This window comes from Tupaia chinensis, unplaced genomic scaffold (assembly GCF_000334495.1).
Source record: "Tupaia chinensis unplaced genomic scaffold, TupChi_1.0 Scaffold000041_1, whole genome shotgun sequence".
Taxonomy (NCBI): domain Eukaryota; kingdom Metazoa; phylum Chordata; class Mammalia; order Scandentia; family Tupaiidae; genus Tupaia; species Tupaia belangeri.
Window position 1 is genome coordinate 1,277,604 of NW_006159496.1, and position 14,403 is coordinate 1,292,006.

At 48.1% G+C, this 14,403-nt stretch overlaps 1 protein-coding gene across 2 annotated transcripts in view; it reads right to left on the reverse strand.

Annotated features, from left to right (window-relative positions):
- Positions 1-14,403, reverse strand: part of LIMS1 (LIM zinc finger domain containing 1) — a 27,181-nt gene that overhangs the window by 9,100 nt on the left and 3,678 nt on the right. For both annotated transcript variants that reach the window (XM_014589000.2, XM_006140682.3), the window contains exons 2-3: positions 12,484-12,643; positions 1-65 (exon numbers count right to left, since the gene is read on the reverse strand). The exon at positions 1-65 ends at the window's left edge or, in 1 of these variants, runs on beyond it. In XM_014589000.2, coding sequence (XP_014444486.1) covers positions 1-65; positions 12,484-12,643 — 225 coding nt within the window. The remainder of the gene's footprint in view (positions 66-12,483; positions 12,644-14,403) is intronic.

A 14,403-nucleotide genomic window follows, 5' to 3' on the forward strand; every position in this document is an offset into this window, starting at 1 on the left:
CACTGATGACAGCACGGTGCGAAGAGCATCTGAAAATCATGTTCACAGTACTTCCTTCCTTCAAACTGAAAGAGAAAGCAGCATCTACTTCTAAATCTGCAGCACTCACAGGAGGATGGCTATTCTATGGAGACACAGCAAAGTGTTTTGGAACAAAGAACTTTGCCCTATGAGTTCGTAATTCTACCAGCGTGTTTTGTTGTTGTTCTTTTGTTTTTTTGGATATTTGGTTTTGTTTTGTTTTAAATGATTATTTATTTCATTTTATTTATTCATTCATTTATTTTAATTTGACCAGAGAGAGAGACACAAAGAGAGAGAGAGGGAGGGAAAGGGAGAAAGGAAATCACCAGGCCCAGGACTTGAACCGTGGTCAGCCATGTGGGAGTATCCAGCACCTTAACCACCACATCACCTGCTGGTCCCATGTTTTGTTTTGTTTTTGCTATAGGGCGCATGTGCTTGCCAGAAAGTGAGAGAAATCACCTCCCAAGGAGACGACCGTGCCACGATTCTTTCTCTCCTGTTCTCCTCTCAGGATTTTGGGCAAGTATGCACACATGCCCGGTGTGTTTTTCAAGCTCCTGGGTCCGGGATTCAAACCATGGAGTTGGTCATGTGGGATCTAGTCACCTTACCACCATACCACCTGGTGGCCCAGTGTTCATCAGATTCGTACAGTGTGAGAGAGATATGTAATTAAGCACAGTCAGAGAGGCCAGCCTGCCGCTGGGGTGAGACTGGAATCGCCCTAGCTTCAGCTTGTTCAGTGTATGGGTCCTGTCGCAACACATGGGGGTAGGGAAGGTACAAAGTATACCTGCTTTAATAGAGGGGCCAGCAGGTGGTGTGGAGGGTAAGGTGGCTGGATCCCACATAGCCAACTCTTCGGTTTGATTCTCAGACCCAGCAGCTTGAAAATCATACCAGGTGGGTGTGCATGCATGCCCAAAATCCCAAGAGGAGAATGGAGAAGGGGGTACTGTGGCCTGGCTAATCCCCTGGGGGGAGGGTGATTTCTCACTTTCCCTCTCTTTTTTTCTCTCTCTCTAGTGAGCACATGTGCCCTTTGGCAAAAAATCTTAAATTTAAAAAAAGAATCTCATTAAAGCTATGGACTCCTCTCCCTATAAAATATACAAAGTGTACTAACCCCTTCCCACATTTTTAAGGTGGATATCTAAAATTTTTCACTGTAGTCTTCCACGATCATGGTGCCACTACAACTGGTGACCAGCATTTTTCTAAATTCAAAGACTTACTTATTTTATTATTTATCTCAATTATCATGTTTTTAGTTTTGACCAAAGAGAGAAGGAGGGAAAGTGAGAAAGCAAGTCTGGGTCCTGGACTCGAACCACAGTTGGCCATGGGTGAGTCCGGCACCTTAACTGTCATCATATCCTGCTGGCTCCAGTGTCTAGCATTTTTTTCAATTTCATTTTATTCATGATACAGACTCTGTGTAAGAAGGAGGGACACAAGCAACCGTAACAGGGTCTTGTCACACTACAATCCCATCTGCAGCACTCAGGACCCTGACCCATGTAGACACACACTGTCACACTGCAATCCCGTCTGCAGTACTCCAGTCAGCCAGGACCCTGACCCATGTAGACACACACACTGTCACACTGCAATCCCGTCTGCAGTACTCCAGTCAGCCAGGACCCTGACCCATGTAGACACACACTGTCACACTGCAATCCCGTCTGCAGAACTCCAGTCAGCCAGGACCCTGACCCATGTACAGATACGCACACTATGTGTTATTTTATTTTATTTTTTTTTTGGAGATGTTTTTCACTATAGGGTGCATGCACTCGCCAGACTGACAGAGAGAGATATAGAGACAGAAAGCGAGAAATCACCCACCAGGGGGGATGGTCACGTCGCAATCCCTTTTCCTCCATTCTCCTCTCTGGATCTTGGGCATGCTCGCACACGGCGTGAGTTTTAAGCCACCGGGTCTGAGACGTGAACCGCGGCAGACTACGTGGGAGTCCAGCGACATAGCCATTACACTATGTGTTTTTCAAGCCAACCTGAGATCTGAACTTAGAGCCAACCATGTGGCTTCTAGCACTGCAGTTCAGTTTACTACTGAGGGTATCACCAGGTGAGGCCTGGCCTCTAGTATATTTTTATATTAACATTTCAAAATGACCAAAATCCAGGGACAAGAAGATGGCGTAATGATTTCATTGCTGCACTTACACATGGCTAACGGTGGTTCAAGTCCCAGACCAGTGGCTTGAAATGCACACCGGGTGAGTGTGCATGCATGCCTAAAATCCTGAGAAGAGTGGCAGAAAAGGGATTTTGGCAAAGGGATGTGACTTCTCACTTTCTGCCTCTTTGTCTCTCCCTCTCTCCTTCCCTCTCTCTCTCTCCTCAGTGAGCACACACACCAAATAGCAAAAATCTCTCTACAAAAAAAAAAAACAAAAACAGGGGAACCAGCAGTTAGCATAAGGGCTATGTCACTGGACTCCCACGTAGTCGACCACGGTTCACATCCCGGACCCGGTGGCTTAAAACTTGTGCGTGCCCAAGATCCCGAGAGGAGAATGTAGGAGAAGGGATTGCGACGTGACCATCCTCCCTAGGGGGGTGATTTCTTGCTTTCTGTCTCTATGTCTCTCTCTGTCTGGCGAGCGCATGCGCCCTATAACAAAAATGTCTCTATGAAACCTGGACCTGACAGCTTGCTTTCTAATCCCCTCTCCCCCCATCTCTGTCACTCTGTCCCTCTCCAGTCAAATTAAAATAAATAAAATAAATAAATAAAGTTAAATAAAATAATTCTTTAAAAATAAAATGACCAAAATCCATTTTAAAAAATAGTACATGTCAACAGTTGGGTAATTTTACATCCTTCATTTCTCTTCTTGAACTGTTTTCATTTAATTTCCTCTAATTTTATCCTTGTATATGTTTCTTAATTTGCCAGAGACACACATGCTACCAGAGACAGAGAGAGGGGAAGAGGCAGAAAGCATCCCTAATGGGACACTGGTCACACCACAATCTCTTCTCCTCTATTTCTCCCTTCTGTTGGGATTTTGGGCATTGCATGCTCAGGAACCTGGTGTGTTTTTTCCAGCTACCAAGTCCAGGACTTGAACCACATGGCTGGCCCATGGAATCTGGCTCTCTTAGTGACCGGGGCTGGCCCTATCCCAGTGTATTATTAAACTTAGGTCTTTACTGACCACTTCATAGTTCTTAGCAGTTACAAATGCATAGAGAATGGGACCAACAGATGTGGTAATGGATATGTTGCTGGATTCCCACATACTTTACCGCGATTCAAGTCCTGGACCTGGAGGCTTAAAACTCATGCCGGGCACATGTGCACGCACGCCCAAGATCCTGAGAGGAGAAGAGGAGAAGGGATTATGCGTGGCCTTCTGCCCTGGGGGGGTGATTTAGCATTTTCTGTTTCTCCAGTGAATGCATGTGCCCTATAGGAGAAATCTCTCTCAAAGGAAAAAATATATAACACAAAATTTTCAAATGTGTTTCATTTTCAAATGTGTTTCATTTAGAATCCATAAGGCTCTAAAAACTAGTGGTTTTCTTCTGTAATATCATTACACTGAATATTACATCATAATCAAGGTTATAAATATATACATTGTTATATATAATATACATTGTTAACATATACATATGCTATATAATTTTTCGTTTTACTATTGGTTTACTTAGAAAACATATTGTTACGAGGTAAGTAGGGCTGTTCTTTCCATCACAATCTTATTTCCCTTTTCCCTGGATAAATACTACTTACCATTAAAGAGTCATGGTTCAATGTTCATTCTAGGTCTCTTTTCTATTTTGGGTGTTGATTTTTTTTTAAGGTTTATGTGCTGGGCCAGCCCAATGGTGTGGTAGTTAAGGCAGCTGTACCCCACCCACATGGCTGACCCCATGGTTCAAGTCCTGAAAGATACGCCAGGCACATGTGCGTGTGTGCTCAAAATCCTGAAAGAAGGGAGGACTGGAGGAAAAAGGATCGAAACATGACTATTCTTAGGGGGTGCTTTCCCACTTTCTCTATCTCTGTCTTTCGACCAAACGCACATGCCTTCTGGCATATTTAGGGGGAAAAAAAAGATAAGATTTATGTGCTAATGTTTCCCAGAAATAAACCACAGAAATTTTTATACTAATATCATTTCAGTCTTTGAGTTCCTTAAAAAGTTAAATGCCGGGACCAGCAGTTGGCGTAATGGTTATGTCACTGGACTCCCATGTAGTCGACCACGGTTCGAGTCCTGGACCCAGTGGCTTAAAATCACGCCAGGTGCGTGTGCGTGTGTGCCCAAGATCCTGAGAGGAGAATGGATTGTGGCACGGCCATCCCCTCTGGGGTGTGGTTTCTCACTTTCTATCTGTCTGTCTGTCTTTCTGGCAAGCGCATGCACCCTATAGCAAAAATCTCTTAAAAAAAAAAGTTAAATGCCAAAAATCTCATACTATTCCATTAATAAAATCCATTTTCTAATGACGTATCAGTTGTCAACCCAATTTTTGATCATAACTGTACCTGTAGCCCATTCGATTTATTTATTTATTTTCAAATCACCAGAAGCTGTGTATGCTCACCAAATAGAGACAGAGTAAGAGAAAGCAACTTCTCCAGAGTGGAGCGCGATCCACCACGCCTCCTTCCATTTCTCCATCCAGCCATGATTTGGGGCACAAGCAGCCGGGACTTGAACCGCAGTCAGCTATGTGGCATCCAGTTCCCCACGCCCAGCACTTCACCACCGCTCTATGGCGCCAGCCCTAGCCCACCCAACTTAGTGAACTTACCCACCACAGCTTAATAGTTAAAGTCGGTTCTCACTGTCAAATCAGCCAAAGCAGATTTATTCGTAGCCAAAAACAGTCAATTTTTTACGTAATTTTTAAAATTCAAATGAGTAAGCCCTAATGTGCCCATTTTTGTAAGTTTAATAGCATAAGATAACACATCGATGTGCTATTACTCACTATTTGGTCATAATACCTTGTAATATATAGTCAATACTAGGAGTTATTGTGAAGTGAGATATATTCCTGACTAATGTGTATTTATGTATATGTACAGAATTGTGATGTTTCCATTTCAGAAATAAATTGTAAAAGAAAGTATTAAAATAAAGTAAGCTTAATTTTATTAAAATAAACTCTTAAATAGGAATCTAGTAGGTGGTATGGTGGTTAAGGTGCTGGACCCCACATGGCTGACTGCGGTTCAAGTCCAGGACCTTGTAGCTTGCTTTCTCACTTTTCTTCCCTCTCTCTGTCTCTCAAATTTAAATAAATAAATAAATAAAAAATTTAAATAAAAGAATTATTTAAAAACCCATAAATAGTTCCATTAATTTAGTTATTAACGACCAACTTTCACTTTATATTTAAAGAAAAAAGTATATATATATATTGATTTTAAAAAAAACTAGTCCAGCATTTAACATATGGGCTATATTTGTTAGCAGAAAGTACAAAATAAATATAAACACTGTAAAAAAATAAATAAAATTAGACCTATGGTTTCTTTTTTTTAGGTTTTTGCCACAGGGCATGTATGTGTGCCAGAGAGAGAGACAGTGAGAGCCCCCTCCACCACCACCCTGCCACCACCCTATCCCACCCCTACAGCCCCAAGGGAGGATGGTCATGCTGCAATCCCTCCTCCTCCATTCTCTTCTTAGGAGTTTGGGCACACATGCACACATGCACACATGCCCAGCATGATTCTCAGGCTCCCAGGTCTGGGACTCAGACTTCAGGCAGCCATGTGGGAGTCCAGCACCTTTGCCACCACTGCACCTGCTGGCCCCAGGACGACTAGCGTAATCAGTCTTCCTTTTCTGTAGTAGCAGTAGTAGTAGTCGTTTTTCTATAGGGCATGTGCACTCACCAGAGAGTGAAAGCGAGAAAGGCCACACTAGAGGGAAAGCCACGCCCAAATCCCTTCTCCTCTCCAGGTTTTGGGCATGCATACACATGTACCTGGCATGACTCTCTGGGCCTCGAACTGGGGAGTTAGCTACGTGAGCTCCAAGTGCCTTACCCTCCAGGCCACCTGCTGGCCCGGTTTAAATAAATCTTTTAAGATAATTCAAACAGGCAGTATATCATAGTTAACTGAGTGTGGGGCCAGCCCATGGCCTGATGATTAAGGGAATTTACATGGCTGACTGTATGATTCAGATCCTGGCCCAAGCAGCTTGAAAACACACTAGGCTTGGATGTAGGTGTGCTCCGAATCTCCACAGAATGGAGAAATGGAGAGGAGGCGGCAACACGACCCACCCTGCTGGAGAGAGCTTTCTGTCTCCTGGCAAGCCCGCGAGTCCTTTGACAATTTAACCAAAAAAGAAAGAAAAAAGGATCCAGAAATTGAATCTCTTAAAACTAAAATATGAGGATTCGGGAAAAGACTCCCTGAAAAACATCCATACTGCAAACCCCTTGCACACCACGGTGTGCATCTCAGTATGAGGTATGAGGACGACCACTTTAATTCAGGAAGGGCATGTCGCTGGCTGTAACAGCTGCCTTTTCTAGTGTGTGGAAATGGTCACGCAGAGTCGTGTCTTAACTTCCAGGTCTGGGAAAAATGCTAACAGCTGATTCAAGATAAAGCTGCATGATATAACATAAGATGAAAAAAAAATCATAAATCATTTATTTGGAGGAATTAAGCTTCCACAAATATTTGCTAAGTACCTCCCAGTTGATTTAAAACAAGTAACCTATAGTTACTTACTATATTTTTATAGTAAACCTATAAAAATATATGGGACCAGCAGTTGGTGTAATAGCTGTCACTGAACTCCCATGTAGTTGACCACGGTTCGAGTCCTGGACTCGGTGGCTTAAACTCATGCCGGGCGCGTTTGCGTGCGTGCCCAAGATCCTGAGAGGAGAATGGAGGAGAAGGGATTGCGATGTGGCCATCCCCCCTGGGGGCTGATTTCTCACTTCCTGTCTCTCTGTCTCTATCTGTCTTTCTGGCACACGCACATACTCTATAGGAAAAATCTCTCAAAAAAATGAAATGTTCCAAAGCAGCAGTATTTAAACAAAATTCCTAAGAACTGGGGTCCCATCACTTGCTGGACCAGGTTGTTCAGTGTGAGAGATGATGAACAGCCAAAATTAGCTTAGCTCCTAACTAATTTAAGTTCTAGAGTTTTGTGAAGATTCTCTTTAGGAGGAAAAAAAATCTGTTTTAAGGTAAGCACAGAGCTGGAAACATAGCCAATGGCCTCATTTCAAGTCAAGAGCAAATGTTAAAAGTCTTTATCTGGTAATTGTCACTGGTTTGTCACAAACCACTCTGAAGACAGAAGCTCAGCAGATAAGCAGATTAGTGAGGTGGAAAGTTCCCTCCAAACAGCCTTCCCTTCTCTGTCTCAGCCTTCCTGAATAGTCAGGACATAGCGTTAGAGGAAGCAAGGGAAGAAACACCTTTGTAAAACACTTCCACTCGACTACTCACTACACATGGGTCTTTCCAGCTAGAGCATTTGGTAATGAAAGAAGAACAACACACTTGGAAAATCCCAGTTAAAGAGAGGGGAAAAATCGGAAGCGTCAACCAATAGCCAGGCTCTGGACCTGCACCATGCCAGACTTACGGACAGCATTCCAGGTGCCTGGTGCTCGCTCGGTGCATCCCAAGTCACAGGGTTTCTGGAGTTACACCACTCCATAACTCTGGGTTCCATTTCACTTCAAAGCATTCTCTTGCAGAAAAGTTAAGACGCCCCTTTTGCTGTAGATAACTGTGCATGTCAGGGAGGGGATCTAGGAGCTGGGAGTCGGTGTGAGGGCCCTGGGGCCACAGGCCTTCCCCTGGACCAGCATTTGGCTCGCTTCCCTGCCACACAGCCCTGGCCATCTCCCAGAGTTCTTCGGGCACACTAGAGGGGACTGGAGAGACTGAGGACTTGTGGAGGCCAGCACCGGGGGACGCAGACTGCCCTGTGACATGCCCACGAAGCCCATGCAGAGGCGGGTGACCGCATGTAACTCACACATAATCGCTATGATCTGCCTGGCCTGCCAATGGTGAAAAGGACCATGAAGGCTGTCGTCAAGGTGGACCCAAATCACCTGAAAACATGCGCCCAGAGCCGGGTGCGGGGCGGCCACACAGCAAGCTGTGCGCTGCAGGTGCCCATCAGTATTTACTGAGGGAGGCTCCGCAGCCAGAACCATCGTCGGGCAGGAACCGGGAACAGTCTCTCTAAGCTTAGTCTTGGACAGGCAGAACATCATAGTGCCAGAGACAGGCCCTGGTGGCCGTAGACAGGCGGCAGAGGTCCAGCCTTCGCCTCCTGGCATACGTAACTGTGAGCAGCACCACCTCTTTAGGGTCCTGTGACAGGCAGGTGTGACTACGGTTCACCAAACACTGGTGCCGTGCTGGCTCAGACGGAGGCCTGGTAGGCAGCCATTTCAGGAAGAAAATACCAACACAGCTCTCAAGTCTCATGTTCATAACCACGGAGCCTCCATTCACATGCACAGCATCACAGTCCTGGCAAGGGGACGGAGAGAAGGCGACCCAGGCCACGACAGCCCTGCCTCCCGGGACTCGCCTTCTGCTCTGCAGGGTTGGAGGCGACAAGGCCGCTGCTCTCCTGCACGCTGTCTTCTGAGACAGGCTGGAAATGAAAGGAAGGGGCTGGCTTCGTAATGAGCTGCTCAAGGAAAACTGGATCCCAGTGGTAACTGCAGTTCCAATCCCTGGTCCAGTCAGCCCCAAATATGCTGTACACGTGCACATGTGCCCAGGACATGAGACGAGGAAGGGGATCGCGGTGTGACCGGCCCTGTGGAAGGTGCTCCTCTCTCGCTCTCTCCTTCTCTCTCTCCCTCTCTCTCGCATGTGCAGGTGCTCAATCGAGAATAAAGACCCAAGACAGCATGATCCGCATCAGCCCGGGAGTAGCCTGGTTCTGGGTACTCACAGCATCTTTTGGAATCACACCAGACAGACCGGGGAGGTATTTTTAGTCTGGAAGTGAAGGGGAGTGCGGGGGCAGGAGGACAAGGATGAGTCACGCTTTATTCTCTTCTGCTCAAGGCTATTCCGAGCCCGTCCCTCTGACTAAGCGTGAGTGGCCTTGCAGCTGACAGGACCCAAATGCTTAGGAGGCGGCTGTGCTGGCCAGTGTACTTTTTTTATTGTCGTTTCCCCCCATTTTTTCTGACGGAAAGAAAGAGAAGAAAAAGGAAGAGAAATGGGCTTTAATTTTTTTTTTTTTTTTTACCAGAGAGCCTGTGTACTTACCAGAAAGAGACAGAGACAAGAGGGGGAGGGAGAGTGCACCCCCCACAGGCTTGGTCATGCCACAGCTCTGCTCCGTTTCTCCGTCCTGCTGGGACTCTGGGCACACATGCACACATCTGCTGTGTTTTCCAAGCTTCCGGGGTTGAGATTCACATCACAGTCAAGCATGTGGGATGAGCTGGCTCCCTGAACCACTGGGCCATGGAGCCAGCCCAGAGAGCCATGTTGACAGGGTCTCTGTGTGCCTGATCCTTCCACCCCAGCAGCCCAGCTGGCTAGGGTTAGGGCCACGCACAGCCTGGCTGCAGAGGGGACCCTGGCCTCCGTGTAGCCTCTGGCCTCCCTGGCAGTATCCATGCCGATGTCACTGTGGCTGGGCCCACGCTGTCCAGTGAAGGCTGCTTAACAACAGAATCCATTCCAAGGTGGCAAGAAGGCCAGTACGGAAGAAAGAGCGATGGGGGCTGGAGCTCTGGGATGCCTGGGGGAACAGCAGGCCAGGGAAACAAGAAAAACGCTTGGGAAGACCGCCTGGCTTCCTTCCTCTCCAAGCTCTTTCCTGCTGCTCTTCCAGGCTCTCTCCTGAGACTTCTGCTATAACCCCCACTTCTATAAAAGGACCTCACATCTGGGAAGTCTGTGTGAGGAGAAGAACGCTGTATCGGGTACGAGAAACCCAGCCAGGTCCTAAGCCCGTCCATGTCCCAGACCCACTGTGTTACCGAGGACAGATCAAACTTGCTGAGCCCCAGAGGGGGAAGGAAGGGACGAGGGGGCGGTAAACGGGAGATGCATGCAGTGTAAACACCAAGGCTGCCTCAGCATGCCCTGGCCCACGGTCCCGGGGGCCACAGAGACCTGAGACTGCTGCGACTGCAGATGCAGGCCCTCCGGTCAGCACCCGAGCCGAGGGCAGCCTGGCACCCAGGAAAGTGCTGCTCCCACCAATCATAGCCCACCCACTGCACCAGGCCTCTGACCCTGACACCGCTGTCCACACCCATGAGCTCCGCCCAGCCTCCCGTCTCCTGCTGCTCTAGACTGGCCTCTCCAACTCCATGACTGTCCCAAAGCCATCATCCTAGACAAAAAAATAAAATTTCCAGTGCCCAGTGGAGAAGTTAAGAACTGGAAGAAGAGCAAAAACAAAGTGTTCTTTCCTACTGCGGTGGTTTCTGTGTAGGAAATGTGTGTTTCTGGGACATCCTAGGAGCTTCCAAGAAAACGTGAACTGGTGAATAAAATAGCACTGCCCCCTACACTGGCCACGCTGCTCCCCAGGTCATTACGCCCACACGTGCCGGGCTGCGTCTCACGCGCTCTGAAGGGCCAGCGTGGGAGCCTCCCTCAGGGAAGTGCTTCCCGAGCGACAAACTCGGAACTGCTAGGGACCCTCGCAGACCGCCTTTCCTGCCTCAGGTACAACAGGGAAATTCAAAAGCTCGAGGCCAAGGCAGAGCCGGGCAGCAGTCAGTTCTGATGTGGCCTCACGGTGCACACATCGTACGGGGACGTACAGCCAAGGGGCCTTCGAAACATTGGTGGAAAGTGGAACTGAAGCATGGTTGCGCTTGGTGCCAAAATGTGAATCCATGCCATCTTTTCATAACACACACTTTCCCTAAACTTTTTGACCCTTCGGTATATAAAAACAGATAAAGAGTAAGGGGATGAGCTGGTGTGTGTGCATGCATGTGTGCCCAAAATCCCAAGAGGAGAATGGAGGAGAGGCGATTGCGACGTGGCCCTCCCCCTGGGAAGTGATTTCTCATTTTCCCTCTCTCTGTGTCTCTGTGTCACTGGCAAGCACACATGCCCTATGGCAAAGACCTAAAAGAAAAAACAGAGTAAGGTAACGAAAGTAAATGACCTAATTCATCTTGTTCATACACTTATACATCACTCTTGTATATGTTTTACAGGGTCAGACTCTCTAGGTATTCAAAAAAAAATAACACGTTTACATGCGAAAGGGCTGCAGCTATGGTGGGGACAGCAAGTACGCCACAGAGGACACAGACCACACGGCAGCAGCTGAGAATTAAGGAAAGCAAGTGTGTGGAAAAGAGTGCAAGACACACACACCAGCTAACTCATTTCCAGGTAAGATCTGCTTTAGAAAATAAAGGTGAAGGGACCTGCAGCTGGCTTAACGGTTACGTGGCAGGACTGCCAGAGTTGACCGCAGTTTGAGCCCTGGACCTGGCAGCTTAAAACTCATGCCGAGCACATGTGTGTGCATGCCCAGAATCCCAAGAGGAGAAAGGATTGTGGCATGGCCAGCTTTCCCAGGGAGGGACTTCTCACTTTCTGTCTGCCTCTATGTCTGGCAAGGATATGTGTCCTACAGCAAAATTCTCTCTCTCAAAAAACAGGAAGAAAATCACAGTGGGGCCCATGGATGGTGTGGTAGCATAGTGGTTAAGAACTCTCATGTGGGAGGACCAGGTTTTAGTCCTGAACCTGGCCGCTTGAAACTCACACCCAAAATCCCAAGTGGAGAAAGGATTGTGGCATGGTCATTCCCCCCGCCCCCCCCAACCTCATGGGCTTTCTATTGCTCCAGTGAGCACAAACACCCTATAGCAAAAATCTCTTTCTCAAAAAAAGAGAAAGGCACCGTAGCTCCTACTCATGGCTTAGAAATCATGGAGTAGATGGGACCAGCAGTTGGCGTAAATGGCTATGTTGCCTGGACTCCCATGTAGTAGACTGCAGTTCGAGTCCCAGGCCCAGTGGCTTAAGCTCATGCTGGACACGTATGCGTGCATGCCCAAGATCCCGAGGGGAGAATGGAGGACAAGGAATTGTGGCATGGCTATCCCCCCTGGGGAGTGATTTCTCGCTTTCTGTCTCTCTGTCTCTCTTTCTGGTGAGCGCATGTGCCCTATTGCAAAAACCTCTCAAAAAAAAAAAAAATTGGAGCTGAACTGCTTAGATGTGACAGGCTGAGTCACGAAGGTCGGAGGTCTTAAACAGGAGGAAGCGTTGAACAATATAAATGGCAGGATCTCGGCTGTGGCCCACACGCACGCCATGTCCTGCCAGGCACCAACACCTGGCACGTGCGTGCGACTTCAACGCAATCGTCCACGAAGGCACTGTGAGTGCAGGGGAGGCCTCAGACGTTAGGGCGGGCGGGGAAGGGGTGACCATCTGCTCCGGCCCAGCTGACTCACCTCATAGAAGAGCCCTTCTGGGAACTGCTGGAAGCACTGGGCACACACGAAGCACTGCTCGTGGTACAGCTCGCCATTGCTGTTCACGATCTTCTCGGCCGGCGCAAAGCCCCCCTTGCAGCGCTCACAGGTGGCGCTGGCCAGGGCGTTGGCCATGTTGCTGTAACAGAGAGAGCAGCAAGTCACACACCGTCGGCCCTCTCTCAGACAGAAGACCCAGGACGCGCAGAGCTGAGGAGCAGCTGTGATGACGGCGGCTGCGCTTCACCTGCAGAGCCCCGTTCTCATCCGAAACTCCCCGCCTCCACTCCGGCACCCCGGCTCTGAGCTGCTGGACGCCTGCTTCTCAGAATGCCTGGTATACTTCGTGGTAACCATTGTGAGTGCTGCCATCTGTCAGCCACTAGCTCCAGTAAGTAGCTTAACAAAAAGACCCACAAAGACGGGGCTGGCAGGTGGCGTGGCTCCCACGTGGTCGACCGTGGCTCGAGTCTCGGACCGGTGGCTTGCTTTCTCACTTTCCCTCTCTCTCCCTCTGTCCCTCTCTGGTCAAATTAAAATAAATAAATAAAGAAAATTCAATAAAATAATTCTTTTGTTTGTTTGTTTTGAGAGGTTTTTGCTACAGGGTGTATGTGCTCGCCAGAGAGACAGAAAGCGAGAAATCACTCCCAGGGGGGATGGACATGCCACAATCCCTTCTCCTCTCGGGATCTTGGGCATGCACGCACACGTGCCCAGCATGAGTTTAAGCCACTGGGTCCAAGACTCGAACCGTGGTTGACTACATGGGAGTTCAGTGACATAGCCATTACGCTAACTGCTCGTCCCACACACACAAAAAAACCCCCACGAAGCCACACTTCAAAGTCAATGTTTTTCTCTTCTGAGAACACTCTAAACTACAGGTTGACTGCATGCCACTCCACTTGGTTAGATAGCTTATTCCTTTGGTTAGAACCTGTTGAAAGCAACTGATCATGGGGCCACTGGTGGCAAGATGGAAGGCGGTGGGATCCCACATGGTTGACCACAGTTTCAGGCCCAGACCTAGCAGTTGGAAAGACACACCGGGCACATGCACATGCCTGTCCAGAATGGGGGAGAAGGGGTTGAGGTTGAGGTGTGGCCATCCTCCACAGGAGGTACTTTCTCACTTTCTCTCTGTTTCTCTGATGAGCACATTCACCCTCGGGTAAAACTGAAAAGAGGGCCAGCAGGTGGTGTGTTGGTTAAGGCACTGGATTCTCATATGGCAGGCTACAATTAGTCCCACAGCTGGCAGCTGGAAACTCACGCAAGGCACATCTGTACGTGTGTCCGAAGTCTGAAGAGGAGAATGGAAAAGGGATTGTGATGTGGCCATTCCCTCTGGGGGGTGATTTCTCATTCTCCCTCTCTCTTTCTCTCCTTGCAATGAACACACATGCCCTATGGCAAAAACCTAAAGCAAACATCTGCCTTTTTTTTTTTTAAAGAATTATTTTATTTAACTTTATTTATTTATCCATTTTAATTTGACCAGAGAGGGACAGAAAGAGAGGGAAAGTGAGAAAGCAAGCCACCCTAAGGTGTGGGACTCAAACCGCAGTTGGCCATGTGGGAGGGAGTCCAACGCCCTTAACCACCACGCCAACCTGCCAGCCCCGCAAACATCTGCTTACACAATTCTTAAAATGCCCTAGTCCTATTAAGTGATCAGTTCGACGGGCGCTGAGTACCAGTGACAGAATGCATTTTACTTTATTTGCCACAGGGGATGTGCACTCTCAAAAGGCAGAGGGGCAGGGGAGGTAGAGGGAGTGCCTCTTGGCAGGGCATGGTCACGTAGCAAGCCTTTTCCTTCATCCCCCATGCCACCAGGATTCTGGGAATCCATGCGTACATGCGTGGTGGGTTTTTCAAGCCACTGGATCCAGG